This window comes from Cydia strobilella, chromosome 3 (genome assembly GCF_947568885.1).
Source record: "Cydia strobilella chromosome 3, ilCydStro3.1, whole genome shotgun sequence".
Classification (NCBI taxonomy): domain Eukaryota; kingdom Metazoa; phylum Arthropoda; class Insecta; order Lepidoptera; family Tortricidae; genus Cydia; species Cydia strobilella.
Genome location: NC_086043.1, coordinates 13239115 through 13252181, shown reverse-complemented (window position 1 = coordinate 13252181; position 13067 = coordinate 13239115). Strand labels below are relative to the sequence as shown.

The 13067-nt window shown below is 38.9% G+C and overlaps 1 protein-coding gene across 2 annotated transcripts in view; it reads right to left on the bottom strand.

Annotated features, from left to right (window-relative positions):
- The window catches only part of LOC134755887 (septin-7), a 40247-nt gene extending 35228 nt beyond the window's left edge, over nucleotides 1-5019 (bottom strand). Inside the window, exon 1 of one of the 2 annotated variants that reach the window (XM_063692526.1) lies at nucleotides 4474-5019. In XM_063692526.1, the coding sequence (XP_063548596.1) occupies nucleotides 4474-4884 (411 nt within the window). In that variant the 5' untranslated portion in view covers nucleotides 4885-5019. The remainder of the gene's footprint in view (nucleotides 1-4473) is intronic. The other variant, XM_063692525.1, reaches the window with a different exon arrangement.
- Between the last annotated feature and the right edge of the window lie 8048 nt (nucleotides 5020-13067).

Here is a 13067-nt window from a genome sequence, read left to right as displayed (position 1 = left end):
TTAATTTGGGTTAATAAGTAAAAATTGGTTGGTAGTTACTTGGCGACAAAGAAACTACCGGCGAATTCACATTATCAGTATCTGGCATTGCTAAGTTAATGAAATAAGTTCTAGTTATCTAACCGTTAAATACATAGGTAAGGTCATACATTGAAATTTGTAACAAACTCGATTTACTGTTGTCATATCATATCTCCCCGCAAATTAATTGCGAAAGACGAATAGGTTACTTTGAGTTAGCGAGATGTTATCCGGCTCGATTGAAGGCGGGTTTAATTCAGTTGATTCATCGTTCGATTTGACAGCAAACAGTGTAAATCAATAACAGTCTGGCGGCTGTCGTCGCAGTTTGTGGTTAAAACCCCATATAATAATATAAAGCCTGGCTGTATATTATTACTCTGGGGCCATACTGGATGAGGGTTGCTGCAGACAGAGCCCAATGGAGACAGTTGGAGGAGGCCTATGCCTTACGGCACACCGAACTAAGAGATATATTATAATATGTATTTGTAATTATAAAATAATTAACTGTAATTTATATTGTTCGGAATAAATGGCTTTATTATTATATATTATTACCTATGCTCATCGAACACAGGACAGTCGAACAATCAGACGAACCAGTGGAATGAACTCTGATCTTAAGAATTACAAGAATGATTCATAATCAGTGATATCGATTTTTACTAATTCGCCTGAAATTTCGATTCGACTCCACCTGGTAAGCATTGGAATAACTCCCCTGTAGGTTCCTCAAAGACTCAGCCGCCATTGAGCACTCATGTTTCAAGGCGTACCTAAATTTATGTTTGTCGATATTTATTCGAAACGCCGCAAACTCATAAAAAGGGCGCCTGTTAAGGCTCCATGTTTAATGATAAAAAAAAATGTCCCGAGCTCGACTTCTCGGAATCTTTAGATGATAGTGAAACGTTTTTATGTCACGATTTTAACAAGTATCTTTTAAATCAATTTATTGGTACTCATTATAACCAGTTTAAGACACCGATTTAGAATAACTACCTCAGCTTTCCTCCGAAGAGACAAATTCCTCCATATATCCCGAGGACTAGTCCATCCAACCTTTGCCTTGTCCGCTCCGCAGTCACCAACACTACTAACGCACCTACTAAGTTTAGTCTGTTGGCCGGAGCCATTACTAAAAGCTCGGTTTGGCATTCTCCTCACATTCAACTAAATAATAACCAAATAGACACTAGGAAAGCAGGTAATCACAGAAACTTGAGACGATTCACGCGTCACTGCTCGTTGTGAATAGCAAAACATTCACTTTACAACTATTGATTATTTGGAAGCGTCCCAATTTGTAATATTCGTATCACATATTATTGTTACGCATAAAACTATAGAAACACTGGGATTAACAATGCACCGGCACGGTGGTTTAAAACAAACTGTAGTAATATAAGGCACATTCACGTCTGTCAGTTTGGAGGTTAAGTTACTGGCGATACCGCCTGCCTGCCGGCTGGCTCGAGCGTGCCCTGCGCCGGCCTGCCCCACACGGGGTGAAAACTATCAACCACCTGTCTTTTTATTTGTTAACTATACTCCATAACACAAAAAAATATACCTTAAAGACAGTGGAATATGAGCTAGAATTAAGTGGCTGGCAAAACTGTCTTCCATTCGGAGTTTAAAAATTTGATAATGATACTCTAGGATTAATACTGTAACTCAGAGTAATAAGAGCTATAGTCAAGTGGCCGTATACATGTGCCTTTTAGAACTAAAAAAAGTGTTGTCTTCAACCGATTTCAACTAAGCAAAAAAAGGATCTGCTATTATTGTATTGAAACAGTTTTACGACTAAATGGAACAGAAATTAAAGAACGGTATGTATTGTAAGAAATCAATTGCAACAGTACAATTTACATATATAAAGTGTAAGTACATTAAAAGGTAGAATAACTAAATGCTACTGACAAATATTTAAACCAATTAACTAGTACAGCTGCAACGGTAAAAATACGTGGAAGCAACTCACACTATAGAGTCTACAATTAACTATTCAAACGTTAAAGAGGAAGTTGCAAAATAAGTGAACCTACATCTGAACGCTACGAACGCGCGCGTGTGGATCGACCTCCTTCATTCAGGTACGAGTTAATTATAGCTATAGCTGTATACAGGCAAAAGGATCCCAGACCCGTCACACTCATGCCCAGCAGACACAAAAGCGTTAACGAGTCTATAAAGAAGTAAATCCTTAATAACGGTTACTTAAAATTGGATCTTAAAGTTTTTACATGAACGTCTATAATTGACTACGTTCGAATGCGGTTAGCTTTTTGCGGTATCGAAAGAAACAATGCAAGAAGAGAACGTGCCCCAACTGCTTTAGCCATTGGTGAATTTAAAACCAAATCCGTTTTCTGAAGAAGTTCGCTGTATTGAAATGGTTATATTCCTTGTGTCGTAATGCACAAATGAACAGTAGTCAGACGTCGCTCTATTATTAGGAGTATTTCTTATCGGTGCAAGTTCTTTGACACATCCCATCCCAACGAGATAATGTTGCCGATAAGGAGAGTTGAAGAAATATTATAATAGACAATACAAATACAAGTTTTGCTTCAAATGATCTCTGAACAAGGAACTAGTATAACATCTGTATTCCATACCTAATACTCAACATTGAAAAATTAGTTATCATTTTTCGTGTACATACAACATAATTGTTATCAATATTATCTATACCCATTAATGACATCTCTGTTTGTTTGTTGTTCGTCAAGAGTAGGTACATTGATGTTTCTAAAGTATAAGGCATACTTTTATGCGTTAAAAGATAACCTCCTGTTAACACTAGTTGGCTTCAATAAATGCATTGTTCCCGATTTTCAGGTCAGGAGGCGACCGTGAAACAGTAGCGACTGTTTAGTGAATTCGACATATGCGATCAGCATGGCTGCCGCTGCAAGAAGTTATTTTTAACCCTGTAGAGTAGGGGTCAGTCACCCGTTCTCTCCCCGGACCAGTCCTATCACATGGAGAAACTGCGTGGGAATATGGTGGGATGCCAGACATGTCCTTACCGGGAGGATCAAACACTCGGTAAAAAGACAAAGTGAATTGAAATGCTTTTGTGAGCCTTATGCAGCCCGGTCACGACATGTGCAAGTTGATAAAGTAACTTGGAAAAGATTAGCTAATTTTGTTGCGATGAGGATCGGAATGAGGTTACTGAGATTATTCCTAGGACTTCCAAAATAGGAAGATTGTGTTTGTGTACGTTTATATTTCGCGTATTTGTTAATGAATTGCCTTTTACACTTTCTTCCAAGGGTTTTAGTCCATAGCCTAAACTAGAGAATAGTCAAGCTTAATCTCTAGCCTAGAATATCCATATACTTAAATAAGTAAATGTATTAAGCCCAGATTCTTTTCAGCAGTCATTAAAACACTGACATGAAAAAGTGATACCGTACGTAGATATGCCTGCCAACGTATGTTTTTCTTTTCCTGTCAAGGAAAATATAAATTCCGGTTACAAAATAGTTACAAACCTTGTTAATGTTCTTATTGACTTCAACTTCCACGATTTTACAATGTATGATCAACTGAACTATAACGTGGTCTACCACGAGATCACGAGTGCAATGTATGATCAACTGAACTATAACGTGGTCTACCACGAGATCACGAGTGCAATGTATGATCAACTGAACTATAAAGTCGTCTACCACGAGATCACGAGTGCAATGTATGATCAACTGAACTATAACGTGGTCTACCACGAGATCACGAGTGTAATGTATGATCAACTGAACTATAACGTGGTCTACCACGAAATCACAGATTTTATTTTAATACCTAACTTATCTACGGGATTCATTGGCATTGTTAAGGATAAGGTTCAAGTCACAGCAAGATTCTATTTTTTTTACGACTTTACAAAGAGAGTACAAATCGATCTTTCTAACATAAATCCTTGTGTAACGTATTCACAAATAATAGGGGATAAAGTAGAAGTAGCATTAATAATATGCACAGAACTCGTCTGAAAGACTAATATATGTAAATGTAATAAGGACTAGCTACTTACATCATGATGAGTTATGCAATACAACACCTGACACGGGTGGAACGTATCAATTGAATGTAAACACAAACCATTATATTCTTCTGAGTGAGTAAACAAAACATCCTTTAATTGTTTAATCATGTCATATGCCTTGTTGTTGAATATTCTGCGCAAAAATGTTGAATTTACATTACCTACAACGAAAAAAATGAGGAAACAAGCGTCGTATCCCTTCATTCAAACGAAGTAGTTTCTTCAAATATGACCCAAGGTGTAGTTATGCTTATCAACACTTAGATTAGGATTAATATGTACAAGAGGGTCGCCGGCGTTAAAATAACGGCGTCTCCCTTTTTCGGGGTAAGCTATTATTGGGGAGAACAGTAAGGGTGCACAAAATTTAATACGGCAAGGGGACTCACCGTAGCCGTATCGGTGAGGGTGACGGTGGCTGAGGTGGGCACAGTCAGTGCATTATTGTTGAGAGATAAGCCGGCCATCACCTGATTGTTCGCATTTTGTTCGATTATACGCTGCCTCAGGGCCAATCGTTCCAGGCTAGCCAAGCGGTGAGAACCACCTGTGCCTTCTCTATCCCTCTCCCGTAGGCTGCCCGTGCTACCGGCACTGAAGGACCCACTGTACTTTGGAAGAGTCGGAGGCGGCACAGGTCTTGCAGAGCCGCCTCTCCCTAGAAGCGATCCACTTGACGTGTACGCGTAGCTGCTCGGGGTGCCAAGAGTGGCAGTCCGCGGAGCGACTCCAATCCCATTTAGGGTTCCATTAGTACCATTGACAGCGCCACCATTCACCGTGGTCGTGGTGCCGTTCATCTCCTTAACATGTATTCCGTCATGCGAGTGTTACGAATCGGAAACACGCACTGAGTCACTGTGAGAGCACTACGATACGATCGCGATTTGGAGCGATTGAAGTAGCGTACGAGCCGAGTGCCCGTCGGAGGCGGTTTGACAGCTCAAGCGGTGCAGAGGCGCGCGGGCGGGGACCCGGCGCCCCGCGCTGACGCCGTCGCCGGCCGGCACTCGCGACCCTACACCTCCGCCAAGGATTCACTGCTCAAAACCCCAACCGAGGGTTGAAAATGCAATGCCGCCCTTTCAAGGTCAACCCACAAATTCCGGACGCATTCAGTAGCCAAATAATCGCAATCCATACACGGATTAGCAGGCTTACAATACTTACGTTATTTTTGTTACAAAAAACGATTCGCGGAATTTAGCATGTTACGCTAGTCCTGAAACTCAAGAATATCAGGGTATACAACATTTCTTTTAATATGTGACCAATCCAAAGTGCTCAGTCTTTTAATATGTGACCAATCCATACTTTAAAATGCTCTAAGATGCTCTAGATGTTTGGAGAGAAGAAGTACCTAACTAATTTTAAATGGATGAATGCTCTTCATTGTTTTTTCTTATCAGTTTTAGTAAAATCCGAAAGATCCCAGGAATACACACACATTCAGTTCAGCTGAATAATTTTCAAAAAAGTACATTAAGCTACTTAACTAATCACCTAACTCATTTAAAACTATGCCAAAGATATTGCGGAATTTTAACGACTATGAAATGAACTGTGAAATTGTTAAGAAAGTGGATCGTATAACACGAGTTTCTTTCGTAATGGATATGGATACGATGGTCATATTTCACACTCGGTGGGAATCAATGACACAAGTATCGTAGGAGTGTATAGACACATGTGACGTTCTAGGGGTGTGATATTGGGTGTAAGTTAATATTCAATGAAGAACGGATGTGTCTAGTTCGATGAACTGACCAAAGACGCTCGACGACTAGGGGACCAGCGGAAGTATTTTTAAGGTCGAACAATAGTGCTACGCTCAGTTACTCTGTGACAGGAGTATAATACAACGGTATCTAGTCGGAATATATTTAAAAAATACCCTAACATATATTAAAACAGTCACTTCATGCACCTATTCTAAGTGCCAGTTGCACCATCCGCACTTGACAGACTGATCAACGTCACCCGGCGCGCCATGGCGGTTTACTATGAAACTTTCCATAAATACAATAAAATTTTGCGAACTCTTTAACTATGACAACCGACCCTAAGAGATCATTTTAATTGGGTTCATTCATGGTATAATAATATACTCCGCCTGGTACTCTCTTCCCAGACTCGCGAACCACGTGACTGACACAAGCCTACGTCATCATGCTGTTCACAGGTTATGATGACGTAGGCTTGTGTCAGTCACGTGGTTCGCGAGTCTGGCAAGAGAGTACCTAGATATTATTATACCATGGGTTCATTGATAATTTGGAAATTTTGGGAATATCCCAACCTAACCTAACTTTGTTTTCGGGACACATTTATCACCAGACAGCGTAGCGTCATTTACTAGATAACGTTTATCTAGTTTACTTAAGCCACTTAGGATACATTTAAAAAAAACATCTGTGCAAAGTCAAACCTAAGTAAATTTTCGATAATAATAGTCAGGTGAGTTCAACCATGACAAGAGTGAGACTACGTTTATGCGTATATAATAATTATTAAATTAAAAAAAAATTAAAACCCCTACGCTATATCCAAAAATATCCATTATATGCCAAAAATGCTTTACATCATTTTGGAAAAGAGCTGATACTCTTTAAATGCTGGATCGATTTCTATCAAACATAGCTAAGAACCACCGCAAGAAACTCACTTTCACGGTAAAAATACCACATCAAAATCAGTCCATGCGTTGGAGAGCTACGATGCCACAGACAGAAAGACATATAACACCCCCCTTTTTGCATCGGGGGTAAAAAAATAAGACATCCTTATTAAGATTCAACCGCCCAAATTTAGTTAATAGATAAATATCTACTTTGAAAACCATAACAATAAAATCCAACACATGTAATATTATATTCCCTGCTTTCCATTACATCTATTTTCTTTCTATTTCTATTCTACTCATGTACATATTGGTTTATGGTATTGATTCCAAATGTTCACTATAATCAACTACTCAAATTATCCTTATCGTCTTTAAATCCATTTAAAGAAAATTAAAACAAAATTACATAACTGTATATATAAAAGTCTGCTAAAAATCATACTAAAAGTCTACATGATGTTGATGACTTAGAAGTATTATAAAGGTCCATTAGCAATGACAAATAAAATATTCGTAATTAAAAGTACACTTATTTTTCTTCTTGTTATGCACCTTTATAAAGCTCAGAGTTATATGATGTTGTTTAATGCTACCATGAAGTAAAACTCCAAAACATGCAGATGATCCATAGAGTGCTCGACAATAGCGTGGCGTCTGAAAAGCAATTCGCGGCTGATGGTAGCATTTTTCGTTTATCGCCACGGATAAAACATCCGCTGCATACCGTCCAGTAAGTATGTGCGAGAGTGACAGTGCCTTATCCATATGGATAATTGATAAAAACACTACCATTGTATGTATGCCACGCCACGCCACTGCCCGTGAAGTAATGATTGAACCCAGCCAGCTGAATCATGAATTGGGAAGTGTTTTAACTTGCCTATTCCTTAATGCGGGAAGCACGTGCTGTCCGCGTGTGCCGACTGGCTGGTCCGGCGGCGATCGACCGCCTCGCGCAGGCGCTCTTACACCCCATATACCCAAAGCCCTCAACCCTACTACTAACACGCCCACTTATTTTCCAAACGTCTACGACTCCCAGAAAGTTTTGTGTTCATAAGACCTTCCACTATCAAGAATCCCAGGAGCCCCTGCTGCGGTGCAATTGCGCCGCGAGCATCACGCTTGTTGAATGTCAATATGGAATTCCCACCAACATCCAAATTTTTCCAAATGCGTAATTTAGACTTGCAGTGCATTTTGATTTCTTGTTGGCGTCAGGGTGCTGGCGGCGTTTCACAATTGGCGGTTTTGAAGTAAATATTCATTTTTAACTTAGAACCTAACAAGTACTTAACATTACATAACAAGTTACTTAAATATAAACATTACACCCATTATTGCATCTACAAGTAAGTGTCGGAATTGTCTACTTCTACTTCAATATTACCTACCTTAGATAGGTTACATTGAGTATGCACCACTAAAGTCAAAATCTGGTGTAAGGTTTTAAAGTTACTGTAATCATCAATGCCGCAGTGTTTTTCAACCTGTGGGTCGCGACCGCGACCCCCTGGGGGGTCACGAAGCCTCTACAGGGGGGGTCATAGGGGCGAACAAAAAAATCAGTAGGTACAGGGTTACAAGAAGCAAAGAGTAAGGGCAGCAATATTTTTTTATCAAGGGTGTCGCGAAAAATGTTTCCTTGCCAAGGAGGTTGCGTCACGAAAAAGGTTAAAATTATGGTTAATGACATCAATTATTACCTATATGCTTATTAATATACCCACTGGAAAGTGACATGATGACGTTTTTGAAAAAAATAAGCTCAATTATCTCATGTGAATGTATGAACTAGTTCAGTTTACTTAAAGCCTGACCAGTAATATATGATCACTGTCAAGAGGGCGCTGTTGTTGTGCATGTATAGGGTCAATAGGGTGACAGTTTAGTATGAAAAAATTAGTTCCAGTGAAATTCCGCAACATGGCGAGTGATCATAGTCAGGCTTTAACAAGTTAAGACTTGAATAAAACTAATTCTACGAACGCAACGCCACCTAGTGAGCGTTGTATTTAGCATCATAGCGATTCGTTACAATCACTATGCCACATAAGGTATGCTGTTAACTTAGGTGCAACGCGCTCGTAGTATTAATAACCAGGGCTGTCCGCTAGATGGCATTAACATTAACCATTATCAAAGATAGATATAACTCCGTAATAGATGGATACAGTCTAAGGAAAAAACGTGCCTCGAAAATCACGAAAATTTGATTCTCGATCAGATGGCGCCACTACCTTTGGCCTACTCTCGTATAGAGGGCGTTGATGGGTTCGTTTGTTATTTAACAATTTTAACGCATATCAGTGAAAGAACATGGGTCTAAATCATATAAAAATAATTAATGCAAATAAAAAAAAAACATTTATCCATATTTAAATACATTTTATCGTATTTTTATAAATCTTCATTTTTAGTTTTAAAGTGTGTCGATAGATGGCAGTGAATTTACTGTGGTTACAAAATTTACTATGACAGTACCGCTCTATCCTATTATATCCTCTTTGCCATTAGAAACTCCTGCGGACAAGTTTTAAATCAACCTATGGGCCCGATTTGAGTACAGTGTCTATACCCAATAGCTATAGGGTTAATTTCTAAAATTTATCATTTTCAAAGCTTCTTCAAATGTAATGCTTTCCACTTTTAAAACTTCAACCAACCCAAAATTCGCCACATTGATTTCCGAACGCTATATGCTCGTACAAATACTATAAATATAACTACATAAATTAATATAAATAATATTATTATTATTCTCTTTATTTATTATTTTTCTTATGTTAGGTTTTTTATAATATGCATATAAAAGTGAAATATAAAAACACTTACAAAACAATACAAAATGTATATAAACAAATTATAAAAAACCTAACCTAGGGTGCCGCTAGCAGCGGGGCAGGGCCCAAGCTGCCGGTGGTCAGGGCCGCAGAGAGAGGAACCGGCGGACTATCCGCGCCGTGTCCAAGATCACCGCCTTCTGCATCTGACCCTTGATCCAACCACCTAGCGAAAGTCTCTCAAGGTGTTGGTCGAGACTCTTTGCTATGAGACCGTTCGCTGAAACGACTATCGGGACAATGATCGTCGAATCAACATCCCACATGGCGGTTATCTCGTGAGCCAAATCTAGGTACTTACTGGACTTGTCCCTCTCGGCTTTCACGAGATTCTCATCATGGGGGATGGTGATGTCGACGAGCACGGCCCGACGCTGCGATCGATCTATTGTCACAATGTCAGGCTTATTGGCTACAATAGTCCTGTCAGTGATGATAGATCGATCCCAATAGAGCGTGGCACAACCATTCTCGAGAACTGGCACAGGTAAATACTTGTAGTACGGTACTTCGCGGTCCACAAGGCCGTATAGAAGAGCAAGCTGCTGGTGAATAATCCTGGCTACGAGATTATGTCTGTGCAAGTACTCGCCGTTAGCAAGATGAGAACAACCGGAAATGATATATATATATATATTATTATTTGTATCTCCTTTACAAACTCGCAGGTTGTTAAGCCCGGTCATTTATAAGGCGTGCGTGGGGATATAGATCCAACACGTAGAGGCCGTTTGGATAGCTTTGATGTCATGTAGAACGCCTGCTGGAACCCATTTACGGGTGCATAAATAGATACCCGTAAACCGGTTTCAGCAAGCATTGGGAGCTATTATAGAAAAATGGAAAGAGTCCTGGTCTATGGTTTAAATTTGGGTGTAAAATAAAACTTGGCTATTGCAAAGAGTTCCGGACACATGCCATAACATTGTGACATACAGTGTTATCGAGGCAGGCGGTGACTCGCCACTCGCTAGATGGGCACCTGAACCTGACGCGCCGTCGTAAAGACGGCCAGGCGCAACACCGGCGTGAGCGGCTCAGGGGTGTCCAGTGGCGGTACTTTCATACAAGCCCAAAAGCCGGGCTTGCCTTAGATGCCTTACCGAAATTACGTAGTGATAAGATCAAAATATAGATTATTTTTAAACCGCGCGCCACATGACCCCGTATCATTAAATTCTCAGAATAATGACTAAAGCAAAGAAGCCGGGCAAAAATAAAAGCTTGGTAAAAGATATCGTATTCACAACACGTTATTACTTTTTGTCTATGAGTGAGTGAGACAACAATCCGCAAGTTCTTTCGTTTTTTTCAGTATTGTCATAAGATGAACTGAGGGAAATGTCAAATGGTCCTATGTGGTTCTATAATATAATCCAGCCAAATAAAATATATGTTCGTTATTTCACAGGTAGGTGTCAACTGTAACAACTTGACATAGTCGTATTATTTTAGTTGAAATATTTCGGGATGTTTCAGCGGTCATCTTGGTTTATTTTAATTATAATGTTGCTATTCCTGAAAGATTGTTGGAAAACGTGCTGAGTTTTTATTTGTAATGGTTTGAAGTTCCCTTTGTGATAATGTCTTGTGTGATCGAGGGCTGTAAATCGTATACAGGAAGAAAAGAAAATACGCACGAACCGATAACCTTTAATCGGTGAGTTTTGTTCAATTTTGAAGAAATTAATTTATAGGACCTGACCCTAAACATAGAAATCGATATGTTGTTTATGTAATTATTACTTGCATTCAAGTCTTTATAGATTTTTGCATATTTTTTCGAACTTTTCTGCTAAGTATGAAAGGTTATATTTTTGGCATAGTGATGTATCGACCTCAGATCAATAACGTATCGACATTTACAGCTTTCTTATAGTTTGGCCCAGGACTCTCTCATTTTAATTGATGAGTACAGTCAAGGGCATAAATATATATACATTCCCAGTCTCAAAAATATGTGTACGCTTAGACAATAAAATCGTGTTCACATATTTTTAAGCCATTTGTCTGGATCGATATTTTTGCCTTCGACTGTACCTATAGTTTTCTTTGTTCTTACTTACTGACAGATTGTGTTTGCCAGACTATAGTTTAATACTAAAAACCGGTCAAGTGCGGGTCGGACGCGCGCACCAAGGGGACTACTTTTTAGTATTTGTTGTTATAGCGGCAACAGAAATACATCATCTGTAAAAATTTCAACTGTCTAGCTATCACGGTTCATGAGATACAGCCTGGTGACAGACAGACGGACAGCGAAGTATTAGTAATAGGGTCCCGTTTTTACCCTTTGGGTACGGAACCCTAATAAAAAAGACATTAATGATCAGTGATGAATGTTCCTTTTATTAATACTGTTGGTCACAAAACTCAACTTTTTATTTCAGATTTCCAAAGGACGAGGAATAGGGGATATTACTGCAATGTTCTGCCACCAGAGTGCAGCACTAGCTTTTTTAGTGCACCGTAGAGTAACTTATTTATACTGTACCTTTAACAGGTTTTTGACAAGTTTTCAGGGGACCTACCGGAAAACTCGAATCCGAAATTTCGTTATCTAGCAGCCTCTTTATCGCTCGAATACGCAAGAGTGACAGAGATGTTAGATAACGAAAGTTCGATTTTCTTGTTTCGCGATAGACCCTCAGATTGTGATAGTGGCGCCACCTACGCCGAGTTTCGCGTAATATTCCCTATTATTAAATAAAAAAAATATATTACACGAACGTTTTTTTTTTTCATTTCCTATTTGGTACAGTCAGCTGCTGAGAAAAGGTACCCCACGTCCATACTAATTTACAGAACTTTGTATGCAGGGGGGTGCCTTTTCTCTGCAGCTGACTGTACATGACTAGAAACTATACTTAGTCTTTTAGCATTAGAAAAAACGGTAAACCATTTCCACGTGTCTTTTTATTGACAAGTTTTTTTATAAATAAAGCAATATTTTACTTATGAAAGCAAAAGTATGTAAATTATCGTATATTATATTTGTTGTGACTTATTTTCAAAGTGTTTTTCGATAAAACGACACGTTAAGATCGCTCGCCTTCTTTCTAATGATAAAAAAACGAGAGGTATAGTTAGACGGTTCTGAGTGGTAGACTGCAAATGAGATAAAAGCTATATTAGGTACATGCATTAATCCTCATATCAGGCGGCTCTTTGATTCCAAGGATTGCATAATTTTTATACTTTTTAATGATTTTTAGAATATGAAAATTATAAAAAGTATAAAAGTTATGCAATCCTTGTATTCCACGCATTTCATTTCATTTCAACGAGCCGCCTGCTACAGATTTCTTAAAATTGCCGCGTTTTTTCAGGTTCAACTTTCATTAGCCAGACTATTATCAATTTGCCAATTTCGTGATTATTCTTTTACACGGCACATAAACTTATGCATAATTTATCGATATAAAAAGTCGACACAGTTACATCCCTAGCAAATTATCAAACTTATGACACCATACGTAAATGAGAAATAACAAGCATATATGCATCTCTTTTCGGC